The sequence below is a fragment of the Diplotaxodon limnothrissa genome, linkage group LG2 (assembly GCF_057381915.1).
Source record: "Diplotaxodon limnothrissa isolate DT_005_m linkage group LG2, D_limnothrissa_male_GT1.1, whole genome shotgun sequence".
Taxonomy (NCBI): Eukaryota; Metazoa; Chordata; class Actinopteri; order Cichliformes; family Cichlidae; genus Diplotaxodon; species Diplotaxodon limnothrissa.
The window spans coordinates 30,768,835-30,784,886 of NC_140597.1; the positions used below are offsets into that span (position 1 = coordinate 30,768,835).

General features: G+C 38.6%; 1 protein-coding gene across 3 annotated transcripts; it reads right to left on the reverse strand.

The window, feature by feature from the left end:
- Window positions 1-278: 278 nt before the first annotated feature.
- Window positions 279-13,693, reverse strand: rgs14b (regulator of G protein signaling 14b). 3 transcript variants are annotated; one of them, XM_085370644.1, is made up of 15 exons: window positions 13,568-13,693; window positions 10,194-10,215; window positions 9,883-10,034; window positions 9,672-9,764; window positions 7,868-8,011; window positions 7,598-7,771; window positions 6,670-6,751; window positions 6,475-6,539; window positions 6,075-6,293; window positions 5,761-5,837; window positions 5,278-5,404; window positions 4,234-4,315; window positions 3,360-3,409; window positions 1,325-1,424; window positions 279-590 (listed from the first exon to the last, which is right to left on the reverse strand). In XM_085370644.1, the coding sequence occupies exons 1-15, from the start codon at window positions 13,691-13,693 to the stop codon at window positions 316-318; spliced, it is 1,788 nt and encodes a 595-aa protein (XP_085226770.1). In that variant the 3' UTR covers window positions 279-315. The 3 variants fall into 3 exon arrangements, with proteins under 3 accessions (XP_085226770.1, XP_085226786.1, XP_085226778.1); XM_085370660.1 differs by lacking the exon at window positions 13,568-13,693 and adding an exon at window positions 12,823-12,908 and having other exon boundaries at window positions 1,325-1,418; XM_085370652.1 differs by lacking the exon at window positions 13,568-13,693 and adding an exon at window positions 12,823-12,908 and having other exon boundaries at window positions 6,475-6,575.
- Between the last annotated feature and the right edge of the window lie 2,359 nt (window positions 13,694-16,052).

A 16,052-nucleotide genomic window follows, 5' to 3' on the forward strand; every position in this document is an offset into this window, starting at 1 on the left:
AGGTTGAATTAATCATTTCATAGCAAACATTTTCCCCATAAGGATGTGTAGTGTTTTAGAACGACACCATAAATGCTTGCCATGATCTGCCTTATTTACAAATTGGCTTAAAAGAAGGTCATTCAAAAGTATAGAGCAGCGTGTGGTAGCACACCGCTTTCTCAGAGCTTATACTGCGAACAATTAGAAAAAAGTGCTATAGGACTAATTTTTTCTTGCATTAATTTTCTTAAATTAATCATATCACAGTTTTGTGAAATGTTCGTCGTAGTTTTTTTTGATCACATCTTCGTTCATCCAACACATGATTGTCTTTCAAACTGTTGTTTCCCTCATGTCTGGGGATTTCGATTTAGCAGAGTCGGGGGCTTCCTTCGCTGCTTCGGCTGAATTTTCAGCTGAATTCTTATCCTCAGATTTTGCTTTGGAGTCAGTAGTGGAAGAGCTGGCTATACTGGGATCCTCTGGTTCCTGCACCTGATCTGTGGGCAGCTGGAGGAAGGAAGGAACCTCCAGCTGCTCTTTGGTGAGAAGACCTCGCTGATCATCCACCCTGGAGTTCTGAGCCCTCGTCAGCATGTCCAGGAACCCTGGCATGGACAAATCATTGTTATTGTTGCCCTCTTGTTCTGATAATCAGATAAATGTAATATAATCTGAATTTCCCGGAGGAACCAACCCAAGGGATTAATAAAGTTTCATCCAATCTAATTTGTAATCTAAATAGTTGATATATTGACAATAATCTTGATATTGAACAGAATTTCAATAATAATATAAAACATCTGAGAAAAAAAAAGAAAAAAAGAAAAAAAAAAAAAAAAACCTCAATACTGTCACCTGCCAGTGGTGCTACCTACCCCGCCCAAGCCTCCTGGCAGAAGTACCCATTGCATTCCATTGGTCGAGGTCACCGATTCAAACTCATCCAAGACTTTTAGGGGATGCATCTATGGTATCAGTTATAAAAAAAATTCTACAAGGCATTGTTTTCAAGATATCAGATACCCAAACCTGTGTCCATGCCACCCATCCAGCAAGTGACCACAATACCCCATCAGCCTTTTAAAGCTGAGGGGTAAAAAGCTAAAACGCATACGCCTCAAAATGCCCATCCTTTTTAGATGGGTTGGCTAATAAAGATAGTCATACAACTTCACGATGCAACAATCATGTATATTCTAATGAAGTATTACCTACATGTATATATTTTGGCATGCAGATAAAGACTGATATAACAAAATTATTTCCCCACATTGAAAACAACTCAGCTAATTCAATAACCTTAAACCAAACCACACTAGATATTGCCAAGTCATCCTACCGTCCATCTCGCGGTTCTTGGTAGACCTTGGCTGAGCCTTAGCTCTGTCTTGGCTCAGTGATCTGGCTTCTGGACCTGTACTTGCTGCTCCTCCCTGGGACTAAAACAGATTTCAGCATCATCAACAAACCATTTCTCAGCTCACAAGGTTTAAATCTCAGTAACACTTAGTAAGTTTTCATTTCTAGTTTTAATCATTGAATCTGACGGCGTCTTGTGCAGCCATATACCATTTCCAGACTTAGTTTGAGATCGCTCCTCCTTGCAGTACAAACGAACCTCCTTTAGTGTGTCTCACTTCAACTTACATTTTATCTTGAAGAAAAGGTGTGTGGCTCACAGTCAGAGACCCAACTCTTATTACTAGGGATGCTCCTCAACATAAGGATTAGATCAGCTGGAGTTTGAGGTATATTTATGGCATATTTGAAGCATACAGGTGGCTAGAAAAAGACATCTAGGGAGCAATTTAAAATTGCAGCAGTGCCAAAAATAATTCAAAAGTGCACAAGACCAACACCTGAAGGGCAGAATGGCAAATAAAAAGACATGTTTTTTGTTTATTGAGACCTCAGCAGCATAGCGCATAGAGGTCACACACCCCTTCTAACTTTTGTACCCTTTAGAGTAGCTCAAGAGTGAGTGTGTAAAGAGCTTCATGGAGTGGTTCCCATGGCAAAGTAGCTGCATTCAACCCTTACATCAACAAGTGCAATTCAAACGCCAGAGTCTTAAAGCACGCTGCCACTGGACTAGAGAAGTGGAAACATGACAAATCGCACTTCTCCATCTGGCAATCTGTTGAACAAGTCTGGGTTTGCTGGTTGCCAGAGGAGTGGTAGTCTGACTGCATTGTACAGTCTGGGGGAGGGGGTTTTGGCATATTGCTTTACAGGACTTGGGCTCAGCCCCTTAGTTCCAGTAAAAGGAACTCTTTATGCTCCAGCATACCAAGACATTTTGGACTATTTCATGCTCCCAACTTTGTAGGAACAGTTTGGGGACGGCCCCTTCTTGTTCCAACATGACTTGCGCACCAGTACACAAATCAAGGTCTATAAAGACAGCGGTTGAGCGTGTTTGGTGTGGAAGAACTTGACTGGCCTGCACAGAGTCCTGACCTCAACCTGATAGAACACCTTTGGGATGAATTAGAGCAGAGACTGTGAGCCAGGCTTTCTCGTCCAATATTACCGTCTGACCTCACAAACGCGCTTCTGGAAGAATGATCAAAAATTCCAATAAACACACTCCTAAAACTTGTAGAAAGCCTTCCCAGAAGGAGTGCGCTGGATAAAAGTTATAAGAATAAATAAATCATTAAAGCAATATAGCCTGAAATGTCTCAGACTTTGCCTTCTGTATTGTTTTTGAACTGGTGAGACCTCATATTGAAAGGATAAAAATGTAGGCTAAGGCCTAAATCATTTTAGCTAACATATTCCTTATAGTCATTTAATTTTGTAAACATTTTGTGATACCAAGTTGGAAAACTAAACGATCATTTCTGACAATATTCTTATTTTACCTTGAATACAAAGATGTCCGTTAAAATTACCCAAAACCATCTGGTGATCAGGAGGTTTTAAGTCTTCTTTGCAGAGTACCAGAATGTATATGCTTACACTAGTCCATTAAACATTTGTACAGAAAGATTATATAGATTTGACATAATGTAGTTTGTGAATGAGGCCCATTTACACACTGCAACATACCACTTTTCATAGATTTATATAATGCATGTTTATATAGATACTGTTAAAGGGAAATGACTGGTCCCATAAAATAGACAAAAAAGGGCAACATAGGGACTTGTCTAAGAAGGTAATGAAGGTTGTTTAACACTATTCATGTTCAGCCTTGGCTTCATACAAAAATTCTCATTTGAGTTGTTATTTTTCCAAAATAAGTTACCCAAAAGTCACAAAAGAATATTTATGCCTAAGAATCACAAAGCAGCAATTCAAAGTTTCTTCATGATGGTAAAATTATTTTTGTTGCTGTTTTATTGACGCTTCAATAAACACTGCCTCACCTGGTTGGCTGCAGAACTGCCGCCTCTGGAAATGCTGGTCTGCTCTTTGCCTGTATACACACAAAGATGGAAATGAGTTTCTAACAGAACTCTTATTTTCAGTGTACAAGTAGTCAACAAAAAGCTGACGATGCTACAGAACTTTAGCATACCCATTACGTTAAACACTGACATTAGGCAGATAAAACATCTTAAGTATTAAAATGGTCCTCCTGGGATACAACCACTCTAATTGAATCTACTTAGTTCCTCCTGAACAAAATAAAAAGAATCTGAGGCCGAGAGCACTGATCCAAACTGAAGTCAGATCTAGCCTCAGCAGTCAGGAAAAGAGGTGAGTGAACTGAAAGTGGCACAGCATTCAACAAACCAAATGGACTCAGACATTTTAACTTCAATTTAAAAGAAAAAAAAAAAAAGCGGCTAAAAGAGAAATGCACAAAGAGGAAAGCAAAGTAAAGAAAGAAACATGCAAACAGTGATGCAGAAAAAACATGACCGCAAAATGGACAGTGAAAAGACTCTTCAGACAGCCTCAAGGGAGAGAGCACCACGAGCTGAAAAACACTTTGTACGAGCCATTAAGAAACGATTAAATCAATAAGGAGCCACAGACAGCACCAGAGAACACACAATAATGGCCAATGTATCGTCAACATAATCAGCTGATGGAGAGATGAAATGTGCTGTTATCTGATTTCACTGAAGACTGTTTTCATTTACTTATCAGCTAAGTAGGTTTGTTTTCATCCTGTGGCTTATTGTGCTCCTCTGGTAGCTGCATGCTGTATTACAATTAATGTTATAAACATTAATCAGCCTGTTTCATATTGAGGTAAATTTATGGGTTTCTAAAAAGGTCAAGTATATTAACCTTTGATTTTGTCAAGTCGGAGCGTCTTATTGGCCAGACTAAACACATTGGTGCTCACATTCAGAGGCTCATCACTTCCAACCTGAAACACAAAGCATACACACATGCAGACATACTTAGCTGAACAGTACTATGAGAATCAATCATCTCTGCAGTAAATGGGTTGTGCATAACTTAGAAAAGACAATGCATTACTAAAATAATCTCATTACTCACTACAAACTAGTGTAACGTTTATTAAAAGTAGAACCAGCATCTTAAGGACACACAGAAGCTGCTTACATTAGTTTCAAAATGATATCTTAATAATCTGAACCATGCATTATTTCTAAAATGAGTAATTTTACTAAAGCAATTTCATTAAAACAATAAGCTAAACTTGTGTCTGTGAAAGTTGACAAATAAAGAAGATGACTCATTAAAATGTAGCAGCTTTGCAAACAGAGGCCTTCTTTCCTGTAATAAGAAATGAAAGAAACCGTGGCTGGAAAATGTTTTCTGTGCAGCTAGCTTCCCATTACTGAGAAAGATAAAGGTTTTAAGTAAAGCAAGTTTTCAAAAAATGTAATGTGAAACTTTGAAACGTGAGAAACATTCAAGTGTGTGACTCATTTCAATGCAGCTACAATGACAATGCCAACAAGGGTGTGCCATTCATTTAGTGACAGATTTTGAAATCCATCCTTAAAAGTGACGCTCATTTCCAGCTTTTTTGCTCTACTGAGTATCTTTGCAAGACCTATAGTTCAAAATAATCCTAGACTATACATGGCTGAAAAATATGTAAAATAGATATTGATATTATAATATTGAAAAGAATCACTGGTGTAACACTTTGAAATTACATGTTTACATAGGTAAACATGCACATTGATTTTTCCTAATAGATTAAAGGTTAAAAGGCATTTCACATATTTTTGTCGGTAGAATTCAACCACAGAAAATCAATCATTCATTTAAAAGTGACAATATTGTTAATCTTTATATGGAAATGACTCAAAGAAAAGGTAACATATTATAATCCTACTCATATGCAACACTCACCATGGTGACCAAGGCCTCTTGTGGCTTAATATTGTGCTTCTGCAGCACCACAGAGAGAGCTTCCTGCAGTGTCTTACTAGACTTCACCATGATCCCCACAGTTTTACCAGTGAAGGCAATCTCCACCCTGAAACACACACTTATTTCTATAACTTTCCTCTCACACTGTGACTCACACTGAATCAAATGCAATGGAACAGAAGTACAGAATTACTGTCAGACAATGTCTGTAGTCACGAGGGCAGCTGGCAAGGGATATCTTAGCAGGAAACCCATTTCTGATTACATTTTGAATTTTATTTAGTCAATGTGAAGGAAGAGTACAAAGATTAATGCTCAGAGAGCTAGACTTTGTGTGCATATTACCACAAGGACTTCCCTCTAATATGGTAAGAAAGGACATGTAGTGGGGGTGTGCAAGCCTGCTATGGTGTCAAAGACAGGAGAAAATAGGAAGTGAAGGAAGTCATTCAGTTGACTCACGCAAACGTCACTCTGAGCTCTAAAGAGACCTGCTGATTTCTCAGTACGGAGCAGTCTTGGTCCAGCGATAATGGTTGCTGTAGAGAGAGAAATTATGTTTCAAACAGAAAGAAACAAGAGGGATTTCTATAGATGTGAACATCAACATGGGTTACTTTGAGGGGGTGAGATAACACAGCACGAAAATGTCAGAACAGGAAGGAGGCAGTCGTCGGTCATGCTCACTGTTGTAAACAACTTTACAGTGTGGCTCAAGTTCCTCAAAAATGCCTCCTGATTTAAAGTTGCAGCTGAAGCACAGCAAAAGTGCTCACCTTGTCCTTGCCATGAAGGTAAATGATAACATCTTTCAGTGGGAAGCCTCTTTTCTCACAAAGGCTAGTCAGCAAGTCTTTGATTGGCTGGCCATTAGGCGTGGGTGCCAAAGAGGCACTGCCATCAGGCAAGTAGACACAGCAGTATCCCCCCTCCAACCCTACACGACTCCCACCTCCACCCCCCAGCTCAGGGGAGCGGGGACTCGAGCCACCATTCTACATCACAGACAGAGAAATGAGAAAAGTGTAATCCCAATCACACATTTTCCTCTATACTAATACTTGTCACCTCAAATATTAGTTTTGTTAACTGTATACCTCCAATCATATAAATTGTAAATTAACATTCATTTCCCATAATTCCAACCAACTCTAAATGCTTTATAAATGTACTGACCTCCATATGCCTGCAGATGGAGCCAAGCTCCACACTACTGGTCGACTTGATGGACAAATGGGACTCTTTCCAGGAAACCACGCCATAGGAGTTGGAATCATTGTTATTGATGAGATTTAAAAATAAATAAATAAAGTCAGAAGATGTACATAAGATATCAAAGAAGCATGAGATGTGTCATTTGGCACACATTACCTCCCCAGGATCCTCGTTTCTGTCGCTGTTTCTCTGAGGCACTCTTACCACCTAGAAAGCTGTTAGGGTCTGACTTCTTGCTCTGTTGGAGGCAGCGATGAAATAAATGTCAAACGAATAATAAAACAGGTATTCTTCATCTCGACCTTCAGTCCATCTACCGTATTTTTCGGACCATAAGGAACACCGGATTATAAGGTGCACTGTCAATGAATGGGTCTGTTTTCATACATAAGGCACACTGGATTATAAGGCGCATTAAGCGAAACAAAACAGTCCGATAAGTCAAACTTTACTCAACTCATCCTTCTTGATCCTCCACTTCCGTACCATTGATTCATTAATGTTGAATTCTCTTGCAGCTCCTCTATCCCCATGTTGTTGCAGTATACTAATGACTAACCTCGTATTGTGGATGGATTATCTGAGTTGTTCTCCTGACTGAAGTTTGGTCCGTCCTGCCATGCGATTGCATTTGTCCCCAACCACCGAGAACCCTCACATTAACTTTTATCAAGTGGAAAACAGTTAGCGTTCATCCTCCAGCTTCACTGTGTTTATGTTATGCTAACATAGCTGTGTCGCTAGCGATCATGTAGCACAGCATTATATACCAGCTAGCCCAACTTCAGCAACCCTATAAAAGTCACTGCTGTTTAGTTTTGTGTTTTCATTTATGTTAGAAGTGATAGCAGAGCTGTACATTTTATTTTTTCAGAAATCTCTCAGTCAGAACATGCTATATCATGTTTAGGTGGAAACTAGCAAGCTAACTTCCTGCTAACTTCGGTTCGGTAAATTCGGTTCTAGGTCAGTAAACACAACCAGAATTCATACATAAGGCACACCATGATTATAAGGCACACTGTCAATTTTTGAGAAAATTAAAGGATTTTAGGTGCGCCTTATAGTGTGGAAAATACGGTACCTTCTTTTCCCTTAAGGGGACTTTGGAGGCCATATCCTCCCAGGATCCCATGCGCGGAGACTCATTGGAGAGCCGAGGTAGGCCTTTGCCTTCTACTGTTGCCAAAGTGCAGCTCTGATAAAGAGGGGACCGTACAAAGCGCCTGTAGCTGTCCATTTTCATCAGCTTAAATATCTGAAGCAAAGCAACAAGAGGGGGCACCCAGTCATCTGTGTGTCAAAAATGAGTCATAATTACTAAGCAGAAGTAGTAGGGTTGATTCATACCAACCTGCGCTTGAGCTTTGTTAAACATGTCAGGTGTAGGCTGCTGAAGGTCCTTCTCCTCCGTCTTTGCTGTGTCATCAATGTTCACCGAGTAGGGAGCACTCTCAGACAGGTAGGTGCTGTAGATTGAGCGAGCTTCTGCTTTCAGCTGGAAAAAACAGCAAGAGCTCTGTCAGATTGAACTATTCTGAAGGTCAGCAATCAGCTAAACTTTGTTTCTTAATTACAGTTCATGAAGTGCTGAGGCACAAGTAAGATCAGACACTCTGTTAATTTCCCTGTGGATTTCATTTGAATGTTCACCTTCTTAAATCCTCTAGTAAGTCACTTATTGTTTGCAAAGCTCCCAAATTACATGGTGGTATTACTTTAAGCGTTAAGCACACTCTATGTAGCATAAATTAAAGGAAACCTTTCTGTGGCTCTCTGATGTAAATCATACAGATTTCTAAAGGATAAGGTAAACCTTTCACCTACATAATTATGGCTGATGTATGATCTATTTGGATCCTTTCAATACTTTTTTTTTTTAATTTCCTCAGTCAATCTCCAATGGAAATAATCTCCACAGGAGGTGAAAGAAAGATTCAGGTCAGCCACAGTCAAATGGTAAAAGTTAGTTTACTTGTGTAACACAATACTATATCCCATTGAATACTCTAAATTATGAGCTACTGTGGATATTAACACATTGGTCCTGGTGATGGGGTTTACACAGGTTTTCATTGTAACCACTAAATATAAACTGTTATAGAGGAATACAAATGTCCTCCAAATTATGATGCATTTGCTTGCATTACATAACTTTGCTTTCCAATATATTTGCCAAAAGAAGTTTATAGAGCAAACTGCAACAGCTGGTAACTGTAACAACCATTCTGTAAAATGGAAAATTAAGTAGTTCCCACCAAACCTGTTCTTCATTTTTAATAACTGAATACTTACAATTTCTGCACATTGTTTCACAAAGTAAATCTCCAAAAACAGCCATAAACAGCCATTTACTTGAATATTGTATATGTATATTGCATAGCTTTTTTTGTTATACGTAAAATTGTATTGTATTTATTTAAATTTATTTAAATTTTTACTTTTTAATTATTTTATTTGCATTTTTCTAATCACTAGGGTTGAGAGTAACGCAATTTCTATTCTGTGTATGTCCTGTACATGTGGCAGAATTGACAAATAAAGTTGACTTGACTTGACTTGATAAAAATTATCATATGGCAGATCTATTTTTTGCCAACAATGCACAGCTTCTGGCTGTTTGACTGTGGTTGATGCAATTAAAAGTTAGTGTCAGCAGTTAAAGTGCACCAAATGACTTATTGGAGGGATCATCTCAAAATTACAACAGAAAAATGCTTATGTTACTTGAAAAGCAACTAAAATATTACTGAATTACTGACGCACTGCCATCCTCCGATTGCTGGAGACACCCATAGTTACAGCAACAAGGCAACCCTATTCCCACTAAACAGTCCACTTCTTTTCTACAAAACATGTGTTTTAACAAATGTGTGCTATCAGGGTAGTGGTTTACAAATATTTTTCCTGCCATATCCCACTTCAGAAGGCAGGAAAATTCACACTCCACACCCATCAAATATGATCCAAGTTGAAGGCCATCACAACTTCATGATCAAACTCTTGTTAATTTTCCCTTTAAGAATCATATTTACTTCACTCCATACTTTACACATCTGGTCCTGCAGTAGTTCTGTCTCCCATAGTACAAGAACTACTGCAATAAAGTATTAATTAGAGATAAATACATAAAAGAAAAGTTTAGAGAGAGTTTGTACCTCATCCAAGGAAGTGGCCGGAATCTTCTTGAACTTTTCACAAGCCTGCCAGAATAAAATGTTCTCCGCACTCACCTCAGACTTTAAGAAGTCCTGCAGACAAACACACACACAGCATTATTAGGTATGGGTAATGATTAGTTAATGTCAACACTTGAACTCTGCCTGAACTTTTTCCTAACTGAAAAATTCCAACATTAGTTTGCCTCACCGTAAAGTAACGGACCCCAAAGGGGTCCTCCAGCAGTTTCTCAAATGACACGGCCCAGCTCATGACACTGTTGGCTGGGCCATGCTCTCCGGCTGGAGTCCCAGGAAGGCTGGTGCTGCTGCCGCCACAGCCGCGTGCGGACATGTTCAAATCTAAAGCATATCCAGGCACAAACACACCCATTTATCAGCACAGAAAAGCATGACCAAGAGTGAGACTGAATCAGATATTTTCATGCACAGACATGTTCACGTTGTAGAACTGAGATATGTACAGGATTAGCAGCATGCAAGTTGGCTGCTCATGCTTACCTCCATCTGACACTGCCTGGCTCTGTGAACAGAGAGAGCAATCTGTCAAAGAACTTTACTTCAACAGTTAAAACTAAAACTGAGAAAAAGCCTAATACTGAATACTCTTTGTTATTGTCTGTATAATACTGATAATATTATTCAAATTTATCCTACGTATATTTTCTTCAGGCTGCACAGTCAAAAGGAAAGAAGAAAGTTTACTTTGGCCCCGTTTACACAGGATTGTGGAGATTCTCACTACAACTCAATATTACTGCAACAACTATACAGCACTACGATAAAAGCCTTTAGGAAGGGAAACACGAACAGCAGCTGCACATTATTTTTCTCTTCTTGTTTTTTTTTTCCAACCTGTAACTCTGTAGCGCAATCAGCCAAGGCTGTTTTTACAGGAAGTGGTTGCAAAACTGGTGACAATAAGCCTCATTCAGCTTTCAGAGCACACAAAATGCACATCTTGTAAATGTTCGCTTCAACCGACACATTTTTTTTTTTTTACAGAAACTGAATGAAATCTGCAGACTATTTAAACACCTGTAACCTACAAGCTGTGATCACAAACATGTTTTCAAGTCACCAAGATACTGATCTGACGTATACACAGAAAAGCTTCAGCTTATGGAAATATTGTTTAAACAGCAGCAAATTAGCTCACAGCAGAATTTTTGGTTTTAATCCATAGGAGACCGTCGATGGATACATTTATGAGCTTTGTCAAGGTTTCCTCTTCATGCTCTGGTTTCCTCCCACAGTTCACAGACGTGTGGGCTCTGATTCTAAAATTGCCCAAAGGTGTGAATGTGTGTGTGTCTACATGTCTGTATAGTCTGTGTGGTAGCAACTTGCCCAGAGTGTGTGGAGGATATAGGTCTTATAAATAAAGTACCATTTTCAGAACTGACAGCTGTGAGTGCCATTTTAATCAATGTACTATTAAGTGTACTATTAAGCAACAGTACACGTTGTTTTTAACTGATAATACTAATGTAACGGAATCCTTTACATTACAGAAAAAGGCAAATATCTTCACAACCCTGCACAGTAACTGTTGCTTTTAAAGTAGAGCATTTAACTTTTTATGAATAGATTACTTTCATTTTCATTCTGTGTTTAATATTACCTTTGTGACCTGATCTGTACTTGATATTCTAGCTTTTTAAGTCATTGAGGCAAGCTTCTTAATTATTTGTTTATTTTGTTAATGAAGGCCATGTAAACATCAAGGTTTTGACAACATGGCCAGTTAATCTTGATTTCAGTTCAGAATTTTAGTCAAATGTTAAATCATGAAGTTACATTACTTATAATCTATATAACTGGATATAGATAACTAGATAAAGTTATCTGTCATCCTAAAACTAGCTCTGATTAGGAAGTCCTGCAAGGCACAATTTGCAAAGTAACCCAGCTACATTAGTGCAACACAAACCAAACTGGTCATCTACATTGTATAGTTAAAGTGAAATTCAGATACATAACCAAGGCAACACAGGCTGAGGAAGAGGAGAAAATCATCCACTAATCAAAGGTCAGTTTGCTCAATTCCCAAAACAGAATCAATGGGTTTCGCTGTAGAGCTCCTCATGTGTCGATACAATAAAAAATTAGCATTTTATTTTTCCTAATACGTCACTGTATCCTTTTATGCTTGACATTTGCTACAAGCTTACATTTGAGATAAATCTATACATCTATATAGATATATCTATAAATCGACGCACTCTAAGCAGAGAGTGCGTTGTTGTAACCAAAAATAACTGATCTTGACAACAGCCCCTGTCTATTGTTACATTTTGACCATATACGGTTGAAATGGGCTGTCTATCTCTGCAGGTGTGAGTCTCTCTGACTCCACCTCTTCAGTTATTTGCTCTGCTATGCAAATACTGCTTTCATAGTCAATAGTACATTTTCTAAACACTAATGAAAACAATCGATTCGTCACTGTCTTAGCTGTAAACCTTGCATTCTCGTAAAATGCACTTTTAACTCTCTGAAAAATCTATTAAAGGAGCGATATCAAAATGCAGACATCAAACGCAAGCCACAGAAAGCCCCTTTTTTTAAGACTACGGCAACATCCTGCTCTTGTGACTTAATATCCGTTGATACATTTGCACACCTTTTTTTGGCAGAACTGAACCATTTCAAGAAATGCAATGGTCTCACATCGAGAACACTGAAGCCAACTCAGCCTACACATGACAGATTGGACAACAGGCATGGCTCAGTTTCTCCTTCTGGCTCAGAATGGCCCAGCCTGTTCTCAGTAGCAACCAAGTGTAGCCACACAGGCTGATTCTGGCACTATCAAAGACTGGAGGCAAAACACAAGCCAGCACGAGACAACTGCTCAAACCGTACTCTTGATACTCTGGATTGGAAGTCAGCTTAATAGTAACAGCACCGTTAAAAGCAGATCAAAACAGCATACAGGGAGATTTAGAGTGCCTGCACAGCTACAAGAAGCGTAGTCAACACACTCAACACTAAAATGCCTTGACTAGTCACTGTGGAAGGCCGGTCAAAGCCTCCTATCGTATATGTAACAAGCGTATCAAAGAACTACTACCCAAAGGACGGCCACAGAACCAAGTAAGACCTAACAAGAATGGTGCCAACTCACCATGTGGCCAATAGGGATCTCTAAAGAATTGCTGTTCTTCGCCATGATGGCCCAGACACCAGTTTCAGAGCTGAAGTCCTACGATGTGCACACTGTCAGGGGACGCAGCAGAGTGCTCCACCCAAACTTGATGCACACTCCTTACACACTCACACACAAAACTCATCACTTGGGTCTTCCTGTCACTTCCTGCCTGGAAGGGAAGTCTTACCATAGCAACAAGCCACAAAAGAGGAAGTATGGTTACTATGATCAAACTGCTCTCAGCCTACATCTTGAGAAACACTGTGATGTGGGTACACAGGCAGCCAGACTGTCATTCTGCTTTTTTATGCGCAGTCAATGAAACGCTTGGTTATTTTGGCTTTCTATCTTTCTAAATAAACATGACAATTTTGCAGATTTAGTGTTAGACCTTAGTTTCAGAATCTGTCGGTTTTACTTTTAACTCATTGCGGCCTAAAGCACACACATTTCAAGTCTTACCCTTCAAACGGGCCTCGTGAAAGAAGCCTTTCTTTGCTATAAGCCCAATTTTGCTATAGGGTATCATTTAACACGTTTCTGGATCATCTGAAAGCAAAACTCGTTACATGGCTTTGCGCAGATTCAAATGAAATGATAAGAGATAAAAATCATCACAGTACCACTCTCTCGCTATTGCAAACAGATGACTCAAGATAACGCTCAGGCTAAAACTGCACAGTCACACATGCACCGAAAGCTCACACTGTATGTGGCATACCTTCTTGTTGTTGCCCAAGATGTTGCTTGCTATGGCGCACAGTTTGTTATATTTCCGTTGCTGCTTTTGGGCTGCAACTTTTGCCAGGCGAGAAAACCTGTTATACACTCCGCTGAAAGTAACCATGGTTCACGATACTAGAAAATACAGAACAGAACACAGTGTAGACAACATTAGCCAGGCGCTACCGTGACTGTATAAATGTTTTCTACAGCCAATTGGGTGCTACTTAACAACTAATTAAGCCCTGACATGCTCACAAGCAGCCCTGGACAATCAGCGGCCCTCTACCCCGGGATAGTTTTTTGGCAGCTTGGAATTTATATTACTTAGCTATGATATCACATTAGCCATACTAATTGATAGTACTTAGCTATACTAATTATTAGTACTTAGTAGCTAATAGTACATTTGAGTTGTAATGTTTTAGTAGTGCTGTTAAATTAACACATTAAATGCTACAATAACATGAAAAAAACTCTTCACTTAAGTGTTTTGCAAAACTCATGAGAGTGGTTTATCGAAAAACAACTCAACATGTTAGCATATATGCTATATAATAAAAGAGACAATATTGATACCAAAAAAACATGCTACACTAACTAGCACGAGAATTTCATGCATATTTCATGCATTTGGCACCTCCTGGTCCCACAGGGCATTTTTGTGAAACGCTACAGGATGTCGTAGGCCGTCAGTGTATGAATCATTAGGCAGCCAGTGATAGATAGATAGATAGATAGATAGATAGATAGATAGATAATTTTCCCGAAGTACCATGTTAATGTTGAGGATTATACAGTAGCTTGATCACGTTAAGCATGTTAAGTGAATGTGTAGTATATAAAAAGCAAAGGATCAACTTCAGTAGAGATGTATTAAGTGAAACTGATTGGTGGAAGAATTAAAACTGAAAGGAAACGTACACATTTCTAAAGCCATGTGGTCTCACTATGCAATTTATAAGCAGAGGAAACAAAGGTTAGTTTGTAACGCTTCCTGAATTTACACTCAAAAACAGAAAGTTATGACTTTAACTAGAGCTGCTTAAGTGCTTTAATGAGCACAGATTGCAGGCTGATATTTGCCTCAAAAACAGTTGTAAATTCATTTAAAACTATTTCCAAAGCTGTTTGATTTGAAAGGTTGTTGAGGTCCATGTAGAATGGACTCACTTTGCACAAATAGCAGCCTGAGCACATCTGGGAAAATACCAGTTTGCTCACATTCTCCTACATCGCTTCCTTTTAACAAGTCAGTTTTCTCTTTAATCACTTGGTACAAGGCCAAGAAAATTAGAGTGTGGCTTAATCCGTTTCATTGTTATTTCTTATCAGCAACTATAAAGAGCTTGATGGCAAATGGAATAGCAAAATTGTAGCCTTGTGTCATCATTCCGTGAACTATTGTTTTCTGTTGTTGTGTTTGATGAGTTTAGGTATCTATCGAGACTGGCCACAGTAAGGGAAATTTTTGATTAACGTTAAGCTGACTAAACAAATTGAATGTAAACAGCAACGGGCCACATTACTCAACCATATTCATCTTATTTACCGTCTGGTCACTTTGGTTAAGGTGGCCCAGAGAGAATTTGAATGCAAAGCCAGTCATTCTATTTCTGTGTGGAGTTTGCATGTCCAGCGTGTGTGTGTGTGTGGGTTTGTATGCATGCATTTTCCAAAACAGAGGTTTTATTCAATTCAGTCTCTGAATGTGCTGTAAAGCATTTAGCTTTAGCAGTGTGTAACATGTTTTGGCAATGGTCAGTTTTGGGTCCAAAATTCTTCAACTTGTACATTAACGACATCTGTAAAGTGTCCAAAGTATTAAAAGTGGTTCTCTTTGCTGACGATACAAACATTTTTTGCTCTGGTGATGATCTGCAGAATTTATTGGAGGATATGACTAATGAAATAAGTAAAGTGAAGTTCTGGCTTGATAAAAACAAATTATCATTAAATTTGAATAAATCTAAACTTATGTTATTTGGAAATAGTAGTTTAAATACTAATGCAAAGATTCAAATAAATGGTGTTGATATTGAAAGAGTCAGTGAAAATAAATTTCTGGGGGTAATAATAGATGAAAAACTTAACTGGAGAGCTCACGTAAGATATATTCATTCCAAAGTATCACGAAGCATTGCAGTACTAAACAAGGCAAAACAGGTATTCGACAGAACATCACTTCATATTCTCTACTGTTCACTGGTTTCACCATACTTAAGCTATTGTGCAGAGGTCTGGGGCAATAACTATAAAACCACATTACATTCACTTTTTACTCTTCAAAAGAAAGCAATTCGAATCATCCACAATGCAGGTTATAGGGAACATACAAACTCACTATTTTTGCAGTCTGAAATATTGAAAATTGACGATATAGTGAAATTCCAAACAGCACAAATTCTATTCAAAGCAAAAAATAAAGAACTGCCAGGTAATATTCAGAGTATGTTTTTTTTTTGAAAGAAGGAAGTTATAAT

Coding starts and splice junctions, on each gene's coding strand:
- rgs14b (XM_085370644.1), bottom strand. CDS start 13,693: ATGGTTACTTTCAGCGGAGTGTATAACAGGTTTTCTCGCCTGGCAAAA. Junction 8,012..9,671: donor CGGCCACTTCCTTGGATGAG/GTACAAACTCTC, acceptor TGTTTTTTCCAG/CTGAAAGCAGAAGCTCGCTC. Junction 4,316..5,277: donor AAGAGGCCTTGGTCACCATG/GTGAGTGTTGCA, acceptor TTTGTGTTTCAG/GTTGGAAGTGATGAGCCTCT.